The sequence below is a fragment of the Zerene cesonia genome, chromosome 26 (assembly GCF_012273895.1).
Source record: "Zerene cesonia ecotype Mississippi chromosome 26, Zerene_cesonia_1.1, whole genome shotgun sequence".
Lineage (NCBI taxonomy): Eukaryota > Metazoa > Arthropoda > Insecta > Lepidoptera > Pieridae > Zerene > Zerene cesonia.
In genome coordinates, this window is record NC_052127.1 from 3,072,459 (window position 1) to 3,091,081 (window position 18,623).

Genomic DNA, 18,623 nt, shown 5'->3' on the forward strand with positions numbered 1-18,623 from the left:
AAGATACGCAGGTTCGAATCCTGCCTCGTGATCAAATTTTTTCTATTCTTTCAAAAATTTCTCATTTATAAAGCATTTTCAATGCTATAAAACTAAAAATTAAAGGATAATATTTCTCAATAAAGGACCTATTTATTAAAATTTGTATGTTACTTTGAAATTTAAGCCCACATTATTTGGGTCATGGTAATTGCGTATTTAATTTACATCTACAACAATTTTCCTCAAGGAAAGTCATGTCGACGACATTTTACGCTCTATAAAATACATATATAAAAGTCGTAAATGTTAAAAAGGATATACATGTAATATTTTATCAGTCATACTTTATATTATGGTCAACATTTACGTCAAAAAGCAGTGGTGGCTCAGTGGTGAGAACCTCGGACTTCAAAATCGATAAATCGGGGTTCGAGATCGGGCGAGCGTGCAGGAAATAAATTTATTTTTCAATTTATCTGCGCATGTAGATAACAACACCACTGCTTAAAACGGTGAATGAAAACATCGTGAGGAAACCGGCATATCCAAGAATCAAAAGTTCGACGACATCTACCAGCGGGTTGGCTACTTAAAAAAGAATTCATACAAAAAGAAAATAGGACGAATTCATACACAATATGTATAACTGTATTTAATTTGTTATTTTGAAGAGGATTTCTTCTCGGCTCACTAACTTCCCGCTTCATTTACTCTAAACTCTAAATAAATTCTACACTTCTACATTCTACACTTCTGTATTAATTTAGTACTAAACACATTAATAAATAAGTTAATTATATACAATGACTTAATGAAATATTCCATATTATTAATTGCCCTACTAAATACAATTTAACTCGGTTGATATTATTGTGAATATACGAAAAAATCTCCATTAGTTACGCATGCATACTTCGTAAGCAAAAGCTTCTCCGTAAAAAGCTACAGTTTAAATTATTATTCTAAAAAAATGTAATCAACAAATATTGCAAGCCGTTAATCAAAATTTTTTAATTTTTATTCGACTAATGTGCCGAGACGTAATAAATTTTTATTAGCAAAATTTAAATCAATTTTTTGAGCGAATGAGGTCTTAATTAACGTTTTATATCTTGCATCTCAGGCCGAGCGTTTACGAAGTAAATAACTGTCATAATTTAAAAATATTTTATATACTCGAATTAGTTTTAGCCCGCGGCTTTGTTCGCGTAGTTAAAAGAAAAGATTTACACCCAAAGTAGTTGCTGAGATTAGCCTTTTCAATCTCCTTTCTTCAGGTATTTTAATATAAAATATCTGTAACCACACAGATTTTTTATGTGCGTTATCTTAAACAAGTCGCTTTGGAGTAATATCATAAAATATATCAGTTTTGATGTTATACAATCATACTAGCTGTTCGCCCCGGTTTCACCAGTGGTACATATAATCCCTATGTAATTGCAGCTTTGTAATGGTGAAAAAATTTTTGTAATCGCTCCAGCCGTTCACGCGTGGCGTGACCAAGGGATATTGGGATTTGGGATTTATTTTATATATCTAGGTATATATAATATAAAACTTTATCCCACTTATGATCCCACTAATCCAGATGGATTCAGCACTCCATCTTCCCCCACTACCGGATACTATACGAAGCCGCGTGATAAAGCTAGTGCAAAATAACAAAATCATTATCTTAAGCAACGTACCTTATGCAATAACACGTTCCAAATAATCAGTGCATTCATGTGAATTCTACGCATAAACTCTGCATTTAGATTCATAAGTCTGATCCGGAAGGACAGGGAAAAGGATGGAAGGAATTTTCCCTTATTTTAGATACTAAAACAACCCCCCAATCTTTATTTGAGGACAGCAACACAGCCACTTCGGCGGCGTTTCGTTTTTTACCAGGCGACGCGTCTGCTCTTTGCTAGCCTATACCATAAAAAAAAGCAAGGAGAATTGGTCCCCGGGTCTCCCACTATAGTATTCTCGCTACTATATAACGGTGATCTTATCTTTTGTGGGATACCACACCCCACGGATATAATGGAAGAGAATTTTATTATTATAAAATAATTCTGTCTATGATAGTTTTTCACCGAAGGCTGGTGTATAAGAGAATTCCTACTAATATTATAAATGCGAAAGTAACATTGTCTGTCTGTCTGTCTGTCTGTTACGCTTTCACGCCTAAACCACTGAACCAATTTTTTTTGTAAATTGGCATGAAGGTAGAACTGAACTTGGCAAAGGAAATAGGATAATTTTTATCGCGCAAAAAATGGTAGAAGGAGTGGAAATAGGGTGATTAAAGCGATATAACCGGAATCCACGGGGGCGAAGCCGCGGGCGGAAAGCTAGTGAAAAATAAACAAAAAGGGGTCAGATAACTTTGGCGTAACAAATAATAAAAGATACGATAAAGCGTAAACTGTTTCTTTTAAGGCCCAAAACAGGTTTATTTGAACAGTTAGCGCACTTGAAGTGTGAATTATACGATAATTATTTAAATTAACACATTTCATGATCTTATCTCAGATAGATAATGAATGGCCGAAGAAAGTTACCATTATATATCCTACTAATATTATAGATGCGAAAGTTTGTAAGGACGTGTGTGTGTTTTTTGCTCTTTCACGCAAAAACTACTGAACCGATTGCAATGAATTTGGTACGTAGAAAGCTGGACAACTGGAATAACATATAGGCAACTTTTTATCCCAATATTCCTATGGGTGAAACCGCGGGGCGCAGCTAGTATATATATGTACATATATGTATACAAGCTAAATATTTATTAAATAATTTTAAGCGGATTTAGAACGCCCTCGCCATTTAGATACAAATAATACGATTTTGAATGCATAAGAGGAATTCATTTGTTAAGACAATATACACTACAAAAATTAAGAAAAAACATGACACACACTACATGTATTGTTTATAATTTAAAACAATAAATAAATAAAATTGCTGAATATTTTTAATTATTTTCTGTAGGCCTTATACCTATTTTTAAATTAAAACAATACACATCTGCTACCGCTATAACAACAAATAATAAAAAATCCAGGTTAAGCAACGGTTGGCGCGGTCATAAATTGGATGGGTGACCATATTTTTTACTCAGTTGCTGTTTGGCTTATTTATACAGAACCCTCAGTGTAACGTAGCTACCTCGTAATAATTTTATAACGACCTCGTACTTGTTTGAAAAGCTGGTACATTCTAGAGAAGTCTTCATCTTATATCCATAATATTTAGGTTTAGGCCGACGTGAGCTATTAAAACTGTGACAGATTTATTAATTTTGAAATTGTATGTCAGCTTAAGTCGATGTGATTTGCCTTTAAACACTAGCGCTCCGCGGTTTCACCCGCGTAAGTCCGTATCCCGTAGGAATATCGGTATAAAAAGTTGCCTATACGTTATTCCAGTTGTCCAGTTGTCTACGTACCAAATTTCATTGCAATCTGTTCAGTAGTTTTTGCGTGAAAGAGCAACAAACATACACATATCCTTACAAACTTTCGCATTTATAAGATTGGTAGGATTAGTAGGATAAGCTATGCTCCTCGGACTCACCCGCATAATATATATTTTTATTTGGTGATAGGGAAGCGCTTGACCACGATCTCGCCTTGTAGCCTAGCAAAGATTTGGCTTAAGATGAATCATATTTCTCTAGAAGGTACCCGTTACCCTTCTCCTTAAAACGCGTCGGTAAAAAAATACTTGCAACTTGAAACTACTTCAAGCAGTGTAAGGAAAATGTCTAAAAGAGACTCAGAGACAGAATCTGTAGCTAATTTTATTCACAACTAGCGATCCGACCCGGCTTCGCCCGTCGTACAACATAGCGCGCAAACGCGCGCGCATATCCAATTGTAAAAAAAATCTTCAATATTATGAAGCAGTATAGATATCACGTAAAATCTAAATAGTATCGGTCACAGGGCGCCGTGAAAGCATGTAAATAACAAAATTCAAAATTGAAGGAATAATTCGCGCAATTGAGTATATAATCGAATAAATTATAGTCTCTTATATTTTATGATACAGTTAAAAATGATATTTCACATCTTATAACAGTATTTTTATATTTTATACCCAATTGAATGACACAAGTGCGCAATGCATTTATTATTTATGATGCTAATAAAATTTTGTGCCTTATTTATCCGATTATTGAGCTAAGATTTTCTCCAATTGTCAAAGAATATCATCATTCGATCTAATTTTTCTCCCATATATACGTAAGTACAAAAGAAAATATTCTTTGAGCACAGATTAAAAAATCATGTGTAAAGATGCACGTGCCAAAACTGTTTGTCCTTTAACCCTCATAACATCTTATTTGATATATGTTTACTGGTTTTTCATGTTTTAGTTATCTTTTTTATATTAGGTATGTTTTTTTTTTTAATTATTCAAACATCCTGTAAATATTTTTAAACCAATAAACCTTAAGCTGTTTCTATAATAGTAACCTGCGGCGTTACTCGCGTGGTACCCAGGTGAAATGTAACCTATATGCTAATCCCGACCACAAACCATCTCTAACACACAGATACGATAAGCTGACATCGCGTGAAAATCTATGTCCACATATCTATCCATTCATTCATACAAACTTTCGCGTTTATAATAATATAATAATAATAATAAATTCTTTATTTCGGAGTAAGAAGGACCCAATATTAGTTTTTATAACAAATTAAAAATCAGAAAACACTATTTAAAAAATTTGGATTAAAATAAAATAAAAAGTAAAATTAAAAAATTATAATACCAGTAGGCAATTTTTAGCACGACTGACATTTGCTGGAAGAGAGTAAAGAACCACTATTATTACGCATCACTGCATGAACATCATACCAACCTTGAAAATTTTTTGTCATATACGTCAGAAGTGTTGGGCAATCCCAATAGTGAATCACATTTTCGTACATTCAAAAGCACCCGTATTACTTCGAGATCTTAAAGGTCAAATGAGGTTAAAAATCCCAACATCTGTTCATGTTGAAATTATTGCATTTTTTATCTGTATTCCTCGGCATTGCAGATGTTAATTAAATTGTTGTTTTTAAATTAAATGACTTTAGAATCTGTAGCATTAATTCAAATTAAAATATTTTATCTCAGGACTTAAACTTTGATGTCAGATAAAAGTTAGTCCAGCCGGCTGTTATCAGCAACCCTGTGATCCTGCTGATTAAGGCAAAAATTTAATTATATAGCGTTTTATTATCAGTATAAAAAACCTGCCTATATAATGCCTGAACAGTTTAGTTATATTAATATTCAATAAAATACATTAAACGCACACTTCAATAGTTAAAAAATAAACAAGTTTTATCGATGAGAAACAGTTTCGGTATTCGCAAAATTTTGTATGAATCTATTCTAAACCATACCATATATAAATATGTATATCTTATATCTTTAAACGAGCAATTCTTGTATATATATATAATTGGAATATCGGAATCGGCTCCAACGATTTTCATGAAATTTAGAACACAGGGAGTTTCGGGGGCGATAAATCGATCTTTTTTAGAAAATGTCATATTCGTGTTTTATCGACTTAAACTTAGCGACTCTTCCTGAAATCTATTGGCGAATAATAATACTAATACTATTTTTTGGCGAATAAAGTGTTTGCTTTGAGATTAGACTAATTGTTTATATTGTTTTGTGTCTTCTTAATGCACGTGTTCACTTAAAAATGCCTAAACGATCTTGGAAAAAACGCTTATAAACAATCTAACTTCATGAAGTTAAACCGAGCAAAGCTCGGTCATCCAGGTACTATACTATTATTAAAGCATTATGTTATCTGTGATATATACAGTAAATAAATAATAATAACAATTAAAATATATCAAATCAAAATTAAATAGAGAAATATGAGATGAGAGTACTTAGAACCTGTATACTTCATGTTTAAAAAGAAATCTTAATGTAATGTTAAAACTAAAAAATAGACAAATAAATTACGACTTATCTTCATCAATATCAATCCTTCGTTTAAAAGTCAATAATACAATAATATACGTATTTAAACCCTAAATTAATCTCTTAAAACCTCCCGTCTTAGCCTAGGTTAGCTAATACAGTGATATAATAGATAAGATTACAATGTTTCAATTGTTTACGATAAAGAGGTCATAAATAATCTTAATTAATAATTATTGTATGTACACAAGATAATAAATAAACTCATAAAATTATTCTATTATCACCGCCTTGATAAATGTACTAAGTTTGAATTAAATCGGTCCATTTTAAGTGGGTCAAAATCGGGTCTAAAGGAGTCACTTTAATAAAATTTTCTTATATTAATTATTTTAAAAATTAAATATTTTGAATGGGAATGTGAGATATATGATTTACGATTCAAGATACGTATATTGGGTCTTATCAAAGGTATTATAAAGGTGGGTCTTATTTGTTGGAGTTTAAGCAGGAATCCTACTATCCTACTAATATTATAAACGCGAAGTTTGTAAGGATGTGTGTGTGTTTGTTGCTCATTCACGCAAAAACTACTGAACCGATTGCAGTGAAATTTGGTACGTAGACAGCTGGACAACTGGAATAACATATAAGCAACTTTTTTTCCCGATATTCCTACGGGATACGTACTTACGCGGGTGAAACCGCGGGGCGCAGCTAGTGATTTATAAATGCGACGAAAATTGGATTCACACTCAGGATTTTTACTGGAGGTGTGTTATTATCCCAACATTTCGTCATATTTAAATGACGCACGGAATATACAGAGTTTACCAAGAAGCTATGGCAAAAAAGGCACGAGCGTCATACCTACGTAAATTATATTGATTATTAGCTGGTCCGCCCTGGCTTCACCCGTGGTATATATATATATCCTAGTCTTCCTCAATAAATGGACTATCTAACACTGAAAGAATTTTTCAAATCAGACCAGTAGTTCCTGAGATTAGTGCGTTCAAACAAACAAACTATTCAGCTTTGTAATATTAGTATAGATAAGTACGAAAGATACGTAAATATAATTGTAAAAAAAGCTGTAACATATACTTAAACCGCTATTAAGTCTGAACCTACCTGTCTTATAAACTGACTAACCACTCATTTTTAAACATAAAAAGCCAAGGACTGCGTATAAACTTGTAATAGGGCTGCATAAGAGAGAGATCTTACAAGTTTTATTCCTTGTGTTGGGATTTTTTGACAAAACTCTTTCTTTCTTAATGTGCTTCTAATTAATTCGGTTCTTAGCGTCTTCTATCTGTTAAAAAACCTCCTCGCCAAACTTCAAGAATGTAGTACCAAGCATGAAGAACTTTACAAACACAAATTACTGTGGGAGTCGAGCACGCTATGATACGAATTGGACCAGCTCAGTCGGTGGTCAGCCGGGGATGTACCACACCCCCGCAGAAGACCGGCGTATGCTATTAAACAGCAGTATGCTATTATGTTTCGTTCGGAAAAAAATGGGCAAAAAAGGCGGGCAATACCACGCGCGGGTATCAAATGCCAAGTACTATACCTATAAATAGAAATACATCCTTACAATCTAATCTAATCAAATATTCATACCATTTTAATACCAAGCTGTTTGCATTACACGATTACCATCTTAATATATTAATTGCTATAATTATATTGTGAGCTATATGACGAATAATCACTATAACATTTCAAACAGATTCCAGTGAGCAATTATTTACGGATTATATAATCTAGTTTACCTTAATATTATGAAATATATATATGAACAGTTTTACATCTGTAATTGAGACTATTTTTGCGATTTACTGCTGTGAGGCGGCGGTTAACCTCAATTAGCGATCATCTCTTTCGCCTTTATATCTTTTGATGTAAGAATGAAAGAGACAAGAGTTTGGTTCATGTTATAAGATAATAGCTGCGCTCCGCGGTTTCACTCGCGTAAGTATCGTATCCCGTAGGAATATCGGGATAAAAAGTTGCCTATATGTTATTCGAGTTGTCCAGCTGTCTACGTACCAAATTTCATTGCAAACGGTTCAGTAATTTTTGCGTGAAAGAGCAACAATCACACACACATCCTTACAAACTTTCGCATTTATAATATTAGTAGGAAGTAGGATATAAGATTTGTTAATCTCTTATGAATTTCTTCTCTCACGTTGTTTATTTGAATGTGTGAGTATAAAGTAAAATACAATGTTTTGTTTAAGAATGTAACGATTTTCATATATTGCTATAAAAAAATATGTTTCTCACCGCGAAACGCATTTGAAATCAATCTAAGAAAATAAATTAAAAATTATTTTTTAAGATCGATTTCGCATCGATCGCATAACATTCTAATATAAATAATTTAATACGCTATGACTACCCATTTGTACATAAAGTAAATTCCCTTTAGTTATGTATACAATTTAGTGTAATAACTACGGATAAAAATATTTGAAAACCTCCTATCTATAGTAACATGCATATGTTTAATTATATAAAGACATACCTTCTTAATAACTTTAATAAATATGAACTTACAACGATGTAAAATGTCAATTCACTCGACATTCAAACTTATATAATAGTAGCTACGCCCTGTGGTTTAATGTAAAGCACTTATCTCAGGAACTACTGGTCCGATTTGAAAAATTCTTTCAGTGTTAGATAGCCCATTTATTGAGGTAGGCTGCATATGTACCACGACCGAAGACGGGGTGGACCGCTAGTAATAAATAAGTATCTAAATATTAATTTCTAATTTCGAGCAATCATAAAATATTTTTTATTTTTATATAAATACTTGCAGCGCCCCGTGGTTTCACTCGCGTAAGTCCGTATCCCGAAGGAATAACGGGATAAAAAGTTGCCTATATGTTATTCCAGTTGTCCAACTGTCTACGGACCAAAGATCACTGCAATCGGTTCAGTCATTTTTGCGTGGAAGAGCAACAAACACACACACATCCTTACAAACTTTCGCATTTATAACATTAGTAGCGGTAGGATTTTTAATAATTGGATAACCTAGTATATCACCAAACATGTACACTTGAACGAAAATTAATGTTTTTATTAGCATTAGATTTCACCTTATACAAATCTATGTAAAATCGAGCATTATATCATCTCAATTTATACTATGGCTATGATAACCACATCAATATTTCTCAATCATTTGCAACAACTTAAATATCTAAATATTTTTTAATATCTACAAATTGCTTGCGCAAATATGGCGTTGTTGAAGGACTGTTCAACAATATCACACTTCACTCTAATATTATAATTGTGAAAGTTTGTTTGTTTGGATGTTTGTCCGTCAATCACACTGAAACTAGCGAACGATTTTGATGAAATTTGCTATACAGAGTATGTAGCTCATACATAATCCAATATATTCCACAATTGGAAAATAATCGCGAAAGTTTGTAAATATGTATACATGTTTGTTACTCTTTCACCTGAAAACAGCCTATCATATCTGTATAAAATTTCGTAAAGAGAAGAAATAGATTTTTATCTGGATTAGCATTTAGCACATAGGCACAGGCATTTTGCCCGCGTACCAAGCGAGTGACGCCGCAGCTGGTGACTGAAAAAATCCTTTAACAAACACAAGCGATGAATTTAAACTTTATCTAAATGAATAGGAAATAATTATATTTAATTATGCTACGTATAATATTTGCCAAGGGTGTTTTACGTGCGTAAATAATTAACTCAATTCTATAGTAAATTCAATATCAAAGCACAGTACAAAAAAGTGATTACAATTTCTTATTTAACTTGAAACAATTGAAATTGCGGGAAAAAATATTTGATAATTTTTTGGTGCGTTTCAGAATCACGTGGCGACCGTTTTTTGTAGAGTTCGTTTAATGCTTAAAGTATAAAAGAAAAAATTATTTAAATATAATGTAAGTAAGAAAAAAATCTAGGAATGACATAAATATTTAAATTTAATATTTGTACGAATTAATATGTAAATTAATTCATGGATAATTTGAGTTGTTACGTGTAGGTTTTTTTTTCTTTTATCGTTTGTGGTACATTCATTAAGAATTTATTATATTATATTATGATAAACATATATTTCAATCCACTTCCGTCATACATATCTATATAGTATAATGGGTAATAAATACGTTACACATTTATGACTACTTCAAAATATTGCGAAATTAAATTTATTAAGAATGCAACGGAGGTATTAACACACCTGTCTAATCGAAACACCTAGCCCGTAAACAGAACCAATGTTCAATGGATGCTTCACAACAACTTGTATGAAATACAGATCTGCCTAATGTGTGTTTAAAAAGACTATTTTAATAGTAAAACTCTTGTATATTATATACAAGCAAGCCATTTTCTTTAAACTAGGAAGCAAAATATCCGATTCTCTCTTCGTAATGATTTTTATACTTTTATCAAGATGAGTTTTCTGACCCTATGTTATATTTTAGCAGTGTGCTGTTGGCAGCGAGATGTCACGCCCAACAGTTTCCCGCCAAATTTAAATTTGGTGCGGCTTCCGCGGCCTACCAGGTGGAGGGGGGATGGAATGCTGATGGTAAGAGTGTAGTGTATAAAATTACCTGTGGTAGGTAATGGTTCTTTGTTATCTAAATAAATATAATAAAAAGGTAATATTTGTTTGTTATCTACGATTTAACTCCAAACTCGAGTGGTTTAAAAAATCATTTGACAATTACAAAATATAATTATGCTTTTCTCACGGGCCCATATCATTATCCTTATTATATTATTTAAATTTGCATTCAAACAGCCGCGTACTTTATTAATATAATGTCCGGAAAATGATTATCTTCGTAATTACAATAACGATGTGTTTGTTAATTATAGATTTAAAATATTTCCATTAAATTATGTTCATGTTTAATGCTGCTTTAATAAATAACGATAAAAATCATGAGTTGTCTGATAAAATCTCGGCCAGGCTATAATTAATAAAAAATGAAGAAATAGTTTTTTAAGACCATTGAGATTTTTTTATGTTTTTTTAGGTTTTTGTGTTTTATTTAATTCAATGAATTAATAATCCATAGCAATCCATAGTAATGCATATGTAACTTTCACAAATATATAAATCTGTAGGGAAAGGAGAGAGCATATGGGATAGACTAGTCCACACAAACAAGGATGCGATCGAGGACGGCTCCACCGGAGATATCGCCGCTGATTCATACCATTTATGGCGGGAAGACGTAGAAATGGCTTCGGAGATGGGACTAGACTTTTACAGGTAAGTTACCAAAAAAAATCATTACATACAAACACTAGCTTTTGCCTGCGGATTCGCACCCATTAAGAATCTCTTCCCCCATTTTTCTATACATCTAAACCTTTCTCTTGAAGCACTGATCTATTAAAAAAACCCATCAAAATCTGTTGCGTAATTTTAAAGACGTGTGAAGAACACAGACGGCGGAAAGCGACTATGCTTTATACTACATAGTGAAACCGTCCGCGGCTTTCCCCGCGTAATCAAAACATAGTTATTAGTTATCATAGTTCCCATAACCTGGTATTTCCGGGAAAAAACTTGATCATACGGAAGGACTTTTCGTAAGTCTCAAGCTATTGTTCTACCAAAAACTTGTGAATCATTAATGTCATATGACTGCCTGCACCTAAACCGTCACCAGATTTTCATAAAAAAATAAAACCTTTACAACGAACCACGACTTCTCGAAACGATTTCTCTTCATCATCATCAACAACACCATCATCATCATCAGCCCATACATGTCCACTGCAAGGACACAGGCCTCCTATGAGGGTTTAGTTCACAATCTGTCCATAAACCGGACATAATATGTCCAGAATCTGTCCACGCGCGGGTTAGCATGTCATGTCGTCGAACTTTTACAGATTCTCAATATCGTGGCCCCGAATTCTACCCAGTGGTCTATCGAATAACATCAGTTCAGCTGGCGTGGCATATTACAATAACCTGATCGATGAATTGCTGTTGCATGGCATACAACCCGTGGTCACTATGTACCATTGGGATTTGCCTGTTAAACTACAGGATTTGGGTAATTATACCACAGAATACTTAATAGTACAATTATAGCTTAGTCCTACATAGTATTGTGTTATCTGTTGTCCTACGTACTTATTATACACGCCATGTGACGCCATGTACGTTTATAAGAATGTGTATGTCGGTGGTTGAAGCGTTCTTATATGTGAATGTATATTTGTTACTCTTTTACGCGAAAACTCATGAACGGATTTTTATAATATGATTATGATTGATTTGGCTTGATACTATTGATGTAGCTTACGTACTAGAATAACCCAATAAGCTGTATAGAAATACATGCTTCAGCCCGCAGGTCCGTTCGCGGGTGAAACCGTACGTCATTCTTGGTAGCTTTAAATTGTAATTAGATCGTCAATTTGATAGACAATAAGAAATTCTTCAAGAACTTATACATACATACAACATCTAATAATCAATGTCTAGTTATTCATTCATATCTCCTTCAGACAATTTCTGAAAAAACTGAAAAATAAAAACACAGTGCGAGGGAATTTTAAATAGGTATTTCATGAAGCTATGTTGCAACTATGTTGCATTGTATAATTTAATTACATAGTAAAAATAATATTCATAAAGATATTATCTTTACCTTAAATATTACAATACAAAGTCAAAACGAGTAACATTTTATTAACATAATCCTTTTAAACCGTTATCAAAAAATAAATAACATTATGCACTATATTGTATGAGATTAAAACATCGTTTCCAACTGCAACATATAGGCGTATAAAACACCTGATAAAACAACAATTACTGTTAAACAAATTCGGCTCACTCAATATTAATAAGTATACATTTAACTACGTATGTATTGTTAATCTCTAATGTTTCTTTTACTTTCATCATCATCATCAGTCCATATACGTTCCCACTGCCGGGACATGTGCAGATAAATTGAAAAATTAGATTATTTCCCGCACGCTCGCCCGGTCTCGAACCCCGACTTATCGATTTTGGAGTCCGAGGTTCCCACCACTGAGCCACCTTTGCTTTTTTAGTTAGATTTCTTTTACTTTAATAATCTGTAAATCTGTAAAATAGATGTGAAAAAGTCACGGCCGGTTCTTTGAGAGAATTACAAATAATAAAAGAGTAATTAATTGAACACCAATTGTATCGATGCTGTATCCAATTAGATGGATGTTTTTCCCACTTGATTAGTTCTAATTATGTATATTAATTGCAGATTTATAATTGATTAATAAGTTAAACCTTGTTGCAAAACCTACCTGGATTACTCATTCATAGTAATTTTTTTCAACTTATACATACAATAATGAAATGTATAGGATAATCATTTTTAATCCATTTTTAGTTTAAAAGCGTTTTTAAAAACACAATGTCACGCTATTTCTGTGATCTGTAACATAAGAAGTTTAAAGCAAGAATATTGTATTCCATTCAATAATAAATAATAATAAAAAAAATCATCTTTATTCAGTCCTCACAATATTAGTACATAACAAAAACTTACAGATACAGATAAGAATCTGTATTTTTAAGTTCTTGAAATTAAGGTGAATTCAATAACATAAATACATCGACCAAAACACTAATTTCTTCCAAATCTGTGTCACCATCCGATAATACATAAAGGTCACATCTAGGTTACATAATTCTAATTCCTGATTATATAACATTAAAAATTATGATTTAATATCAAGTATATTACATACAACGCACCACAAAATGTGCACGCGCACTACTTATGGCATAATAAAATTAACCAACAGGTGGATGGACGAATCCCCTCATATCAGACTGGTTCGAATCGTACGCAGCAGTTTTATACTCTCTTTACGCTGATAGAGTAAAAACCTGGCTCACAATAAACGAGCCCATAGTCATATGCGACTTTAGCTACAATGGAGGAGTTTACGCGCCGGGGATTAAGGAACCAGAGCTAGCGCCGTACCTGTGTAATAAGCATTTGATGATCGCTCACGCGAAGGCTTATAGGCTGTATCAGAGAGACTACAAACATAAGTATGACGGCAAGTAACAACTTATTTAACTTACTACTTTATCAAGATAAGAATAAATTCTTCAATTATATTATGTGAATAATGTTTATTATAATAGTAGTTAACGTAATTATATTTTAAGAAATGAGAAATAAATAATTACATTCAAATATGTACAGGTCGCATTTCGTTAGCAAATAATGTCCTCTGGATTGAGCCATTTGAAGTACCAAGGGATATAGAACTGGCAGAACTTGGGCTGGAACATATGGTAATTATAAGTAACTTATGTCTTACTTAAGTAACTATTAATTACTTAACGTATTCTATCTTATACACATGTTTTCTTTTCTGTACATAATATATATCGACATTTCTCATATTGGTCACTATAAGAAATTAAAATTACTAATAATGAGAAAAAAACTACACTAAATATAGTCCATTATATTATTTAAATTAAAAAATATTAATTTCATTTGTTTGACAAAATAAAGATATGAAAGTTATAATTAATAATATACCGCGGAAATACCACAAACCGGCATGAAATATTAGCACGCTATTGTGTTTCGTACGGTGAGTGGGGGAGCCGGAGGCCCGTTTCCTTTTCCTCACCCTTCCCAGTCCCTCCATTTATCCAGTCGTTAATCCTTATCCATTTGCCCTTGAGCGGGGGCAGCGTATTCGCAGAAGCACTACCTCTGCGAATGTTCATGGGCGGTGATGCTCGCTAACCATCAGGCGAACCTCCAGCTCAGTTGCCCGCTCTGACATAAAAAGTCATTAATTCAGCTATATTTTATTTTAAATGATATTCAGGTTGGTCGGTATGCTCACCCCATATTCTCTAAAGAGGGAGGTTGGCCGAAACGCATCGAAAAACACATGTTGGAATACAGTTTAAAGCAAGGCTATAACAGTTCCCGACTACCAGCATTTACTGAAGAGGAGAAGAAACTTATACAAGGTTTGTGGATATGGGAATAATGTATTAGTCTTCAATTTGTCTCATTTCAATTGTAGACTGCTTTCCGAACCGATGGTAAATTATTATTTTAATGAATTAAAATGATTCTAAAGCGCCTCTAAACAAGTCAAGATGGATAAATAAATGTTTAAGTTTGACTTTACGTTGTTTTTTGTTGCCTATGAAATTTTTTGAGCATAAATAATTGTTATTGGTATTGTTGCACTGTTTATTTACTTGATATCTACATTCTGTAGCGAAACCACGATATTGAGAAATAAGTTTTAATAGCAACATCTTAATTTCAAATATATATTGTCGATTTTATAATATATATATATATAGATCAAGTTTAAAAACGACTTTTTATTTGATAATAAGGTTATGTTTCTTCAATATTTACATGACATTTAATGTTTAGTGGTATGGTACAATAAACAGCTAAATAAATAACATGTATGAAATTTATATAATATATGTATTTACAGTTTATTTCAATACATTTCCAGGGTCAGCAGATTTCTTCGGATTCAACTACTATACAGCGCGGCAAATTCGGCCAGCGCGGGAGGGCGAGCATGGGACTTGGTTCATTGATGGCTCGCCGGAACTAGACGCCATGCTGGAAGTGCCACCAGGCGCCACGTTCGGCGCTACCGAACTTATTGCTGTGGGTAACTTTACTATATAGTACGCTCATATGAGCGTCCCCAGTTTCTCCGGTTCCACGTAGATTCGACTGACATCATTATGAGGACGGCCAATGCTGAGCTGGCCCGCGTTTAAACCGTGATTGCTAGGCGTTCTGTAATAATTGGTGCCATGTACAATGCGTGATGATGGGGCGGTTTACTAGGGAAGGCTATGTGTAATACACTCACTATTAAATAGACACATTTACCAACTGATATATTGTGATACTCTATTTAAAGTATCTTTTACTTTAATAATCATATATTCGGGCATCTTTAAAACCCAGGTCTATAAAATAGAGGTGAAAAAGTCAAGGCCAGTTCTTCGGTTGCCGCAAAGGGGTTCACAAATGGGTAACGCTTGTGGACCTGGGAGTGGATTTAGAACATACATATTGGGAAAGGATGTACCTATCGTTAACATAATACTATACTAGCAGCTATAGCAATGTGAGTGTACGACGCATAGAAGATTGCTTAACAGTCACGAGACTTTAAAAACTTTAAATAAATAAATGTTCGTGTTTGAAGGTTATTTGCACAACTACAAAATCCACAGATAGTTCCGAGAGGGTTACGTGAGATGCTAGTCTATTTGAAGAACACGTACGGTGACATCGAGTACCTTATCACTGAAAACGGATATCCGGGGTGGAAGGACATGGAGGATCACGCCAGGATAGACTTCATTAGAGACCATTTAGAACAGGTAAATAAGATCCTTCGGCTTTCCTGATAAACTTGTTTTTTCATATAGATCCGACCAGCTGTTTTTGCGTGAAAGAGGAACAAATGTATAAATTTTCGCGTTAATTATATTAGCAGGGTAAAACATGTATAATCCTAAGCATTCTATGCGATTGTACCTTGGTACTCAGACATTGTTTATTTGACGTCTGACCCAACTACTCTCACGTTCTTAATATGTACAATAACGCACGCACTATACAATACGCACTACTCAAAAGATGGCGTGGGGTGCCCCTTTAGCACATAAAACCGAAAGAATAGAAGAAATTATAAGGTGAGGACGTGGGTGGGCGAGAGGTCGGGCGTTGCCACGGAACCACAAGCCACAAGTAACGCGCAAGTTCGAATCATCCCGACTCATTATTTTTATATTTATATTTTTCATTTATTAAGCGCAAACTACTGGACCATATGGGCTGAAATTTAACATACGGATAGACACTGTGGGTAATCCAGACATCTGCTAAGTAAGGATTTTGTTAAATTCTGCCCGCAAAAGGATAAAATAGGATATGAACGTTTGTACTATAGCTACACATTTCGTCCAAGCGCAAAAAAGCCGGCCAGTCAAGTAGACTGGTCTTCGATGGAGAAATTCCACCTTCCTTCCTCGTAACTCGTAGAAATGTTTGATCTAAAAAATTAAATTCTATTTTACAGTTGCATATAGCGATAGAAGAAGACAACGTGACTGTAAGTGGTTACACGTACTGGTCGCTTTTGGACAACTTCGAATGGCTCGGCGGTTATGGGTCGGTACCTATTTGATGCTTATTACTCCTAATATTATGTCCGTCGCGATATAAAATATATATTTAATAAAAATAAATATCTCAATATATATAACGCACAGCCGAAACCACTGGACGGATCAGGCTGAAATTTGGCATGCAGGAAGATCTTATGACGTAGGCATCCGCTAAGAAAGGATTTTGAAATATTCTTCCCCGTGGATAAAATAGGGGATGAAAATGTGTACCATGAAAATTTATTAAGACCGCGCGGGCAAAGCTGCGAGCAACAGCTAGTATAATACAAAGTTCTATAGCACTTGCTGAATTAATTGAGTTCTAGATGTCTTTACTCGCAATTTAATTGTACAAACCTTAAAACTCATTTCTTCTTTCCTCAGGATAAGATTCGGCATCTACGACGTAGATTTCGACGATCCAAAACGCACCAGAACACCGAGACTATCAGCGAAGTACTACGCCTGCGTCATTGATGGCAATTCCTACAACGTGTCACTCGAATGTAGCAACAGCCCAACCACCGCCTTCTCGAGAATACCCACTAATGGGGATTCAGTACGAAATTGTGTTTCCATTCTAGTCTGGATGTTTACTGTAGCGTTACGGTTTATATAACGAAGTAGTTTTAGTATTATATATATAATAGCGACTTAGAACCAGGTTGTAGGCGTAGTGAAATTTTAGTTTTGAGTCATATTATGTTAATAAGAAACGGTATAAAAAAAAATATTTTCTTTACCTCTAAACCTCCCCTGGCTACCTCCATGCTTACAAAACATGGTGTTTTGAAACACAATTCATTTCTTTATTTTAAATCAATTAATGAAGTATTAAATATGTTATCTAGTCTTTAACTTTTCATTTAGGAGAATTTACCTTTGTACCTTATCCAATCTCTTAGTTTTTTTCTTCTTCACTACATTGATTTTTTATTATATTAAGATTTTAGTTTGCTTTTAAATCCACAAACAATCAAAACTGGTGCAGTGAAAATGAAAAAATATACAATAATAACTGCCTTATTTTAAAATCTACTAATCTATTACCTATATAGTTTAATAGGCATTCCGTAATTTTATTAAATCGTTAATTATATCGAGTGTACTTAGTAATATTTCATTCAACGCGAACTAATTTGAAACAGTTGTTCTAATAATTTTATTGTATTGCTTTTGTCTTCATAATTCATTATTTAATTTATACTAAAATAATATAAAGCTGCAGAGTTTTGTTTGATTGTATGAACGCGCTCATTTCCGAAACTAGTTTGTATTAAAAAAAATATTTATAAATACTAATTAATAATAGGTTTTTAGTGCTTAACAGACTATAAACCGAATATCAGTCAATTTGCTTGATTGTAATAGTAAATTTAAATGTCATTATTGATTCAATTTTATACAAGGATGAAGATTTATAAAACATTCTTATATGTATAACAAACTTAAAAACTTA

General features: G+C 33.4%; 1 protein-coding gene across 1 annotated transcript in view; it reads left to right on the top strand.

The window, feature by feature from the left end:
- Positions 1-17,790, top strand: part of LOC119836988 (myrosinase 1-like) — a 22,765-nt gene extending 4,975 nt beyond the window's left edge. The window contains exons 2-11 of the mRNA XM_038362467.1: positions 10,431-10,537; positions 11,083-11,230; positions 11,860-12,026; positions 13,774-14,034; positions 14,184-14,275; positions 14,827-14,974; positions 15,484-15,644; positions 16,226-16,375; positions 17,077-17,168; positions 17,549-17,790. Coding sequence (XP_038218395.1) covers positions 10,431-10,537; positions 11,083-11,230; positions 11,860-12,026; positions 13,774-14,034; positions 14,184-14,275; positions 14,827-14,974; positions 15,484-15,644; positions 16,226-16,375; positions 17,077-17,168; positions 17,549-17,783 — 1,561 coding nt within the window. The 3' untranslated portion in view covers positions 17,784-17,790. The remainder of the gene's footprint in view (positions 1-10,430; positions 10,538-11,082; positions 11,231-11,859; positions 12,027-13,773; positions 14,035-14,183; positions 14,276-14,826; positions 14,975-15,483; positions 15,645-16,225; positions 16,376-17,076; positions 17,169-17,548) is intronic.
- The last annotated feature ends 833 nt before the right edge of the window (positions 17,791-18,623 follow it).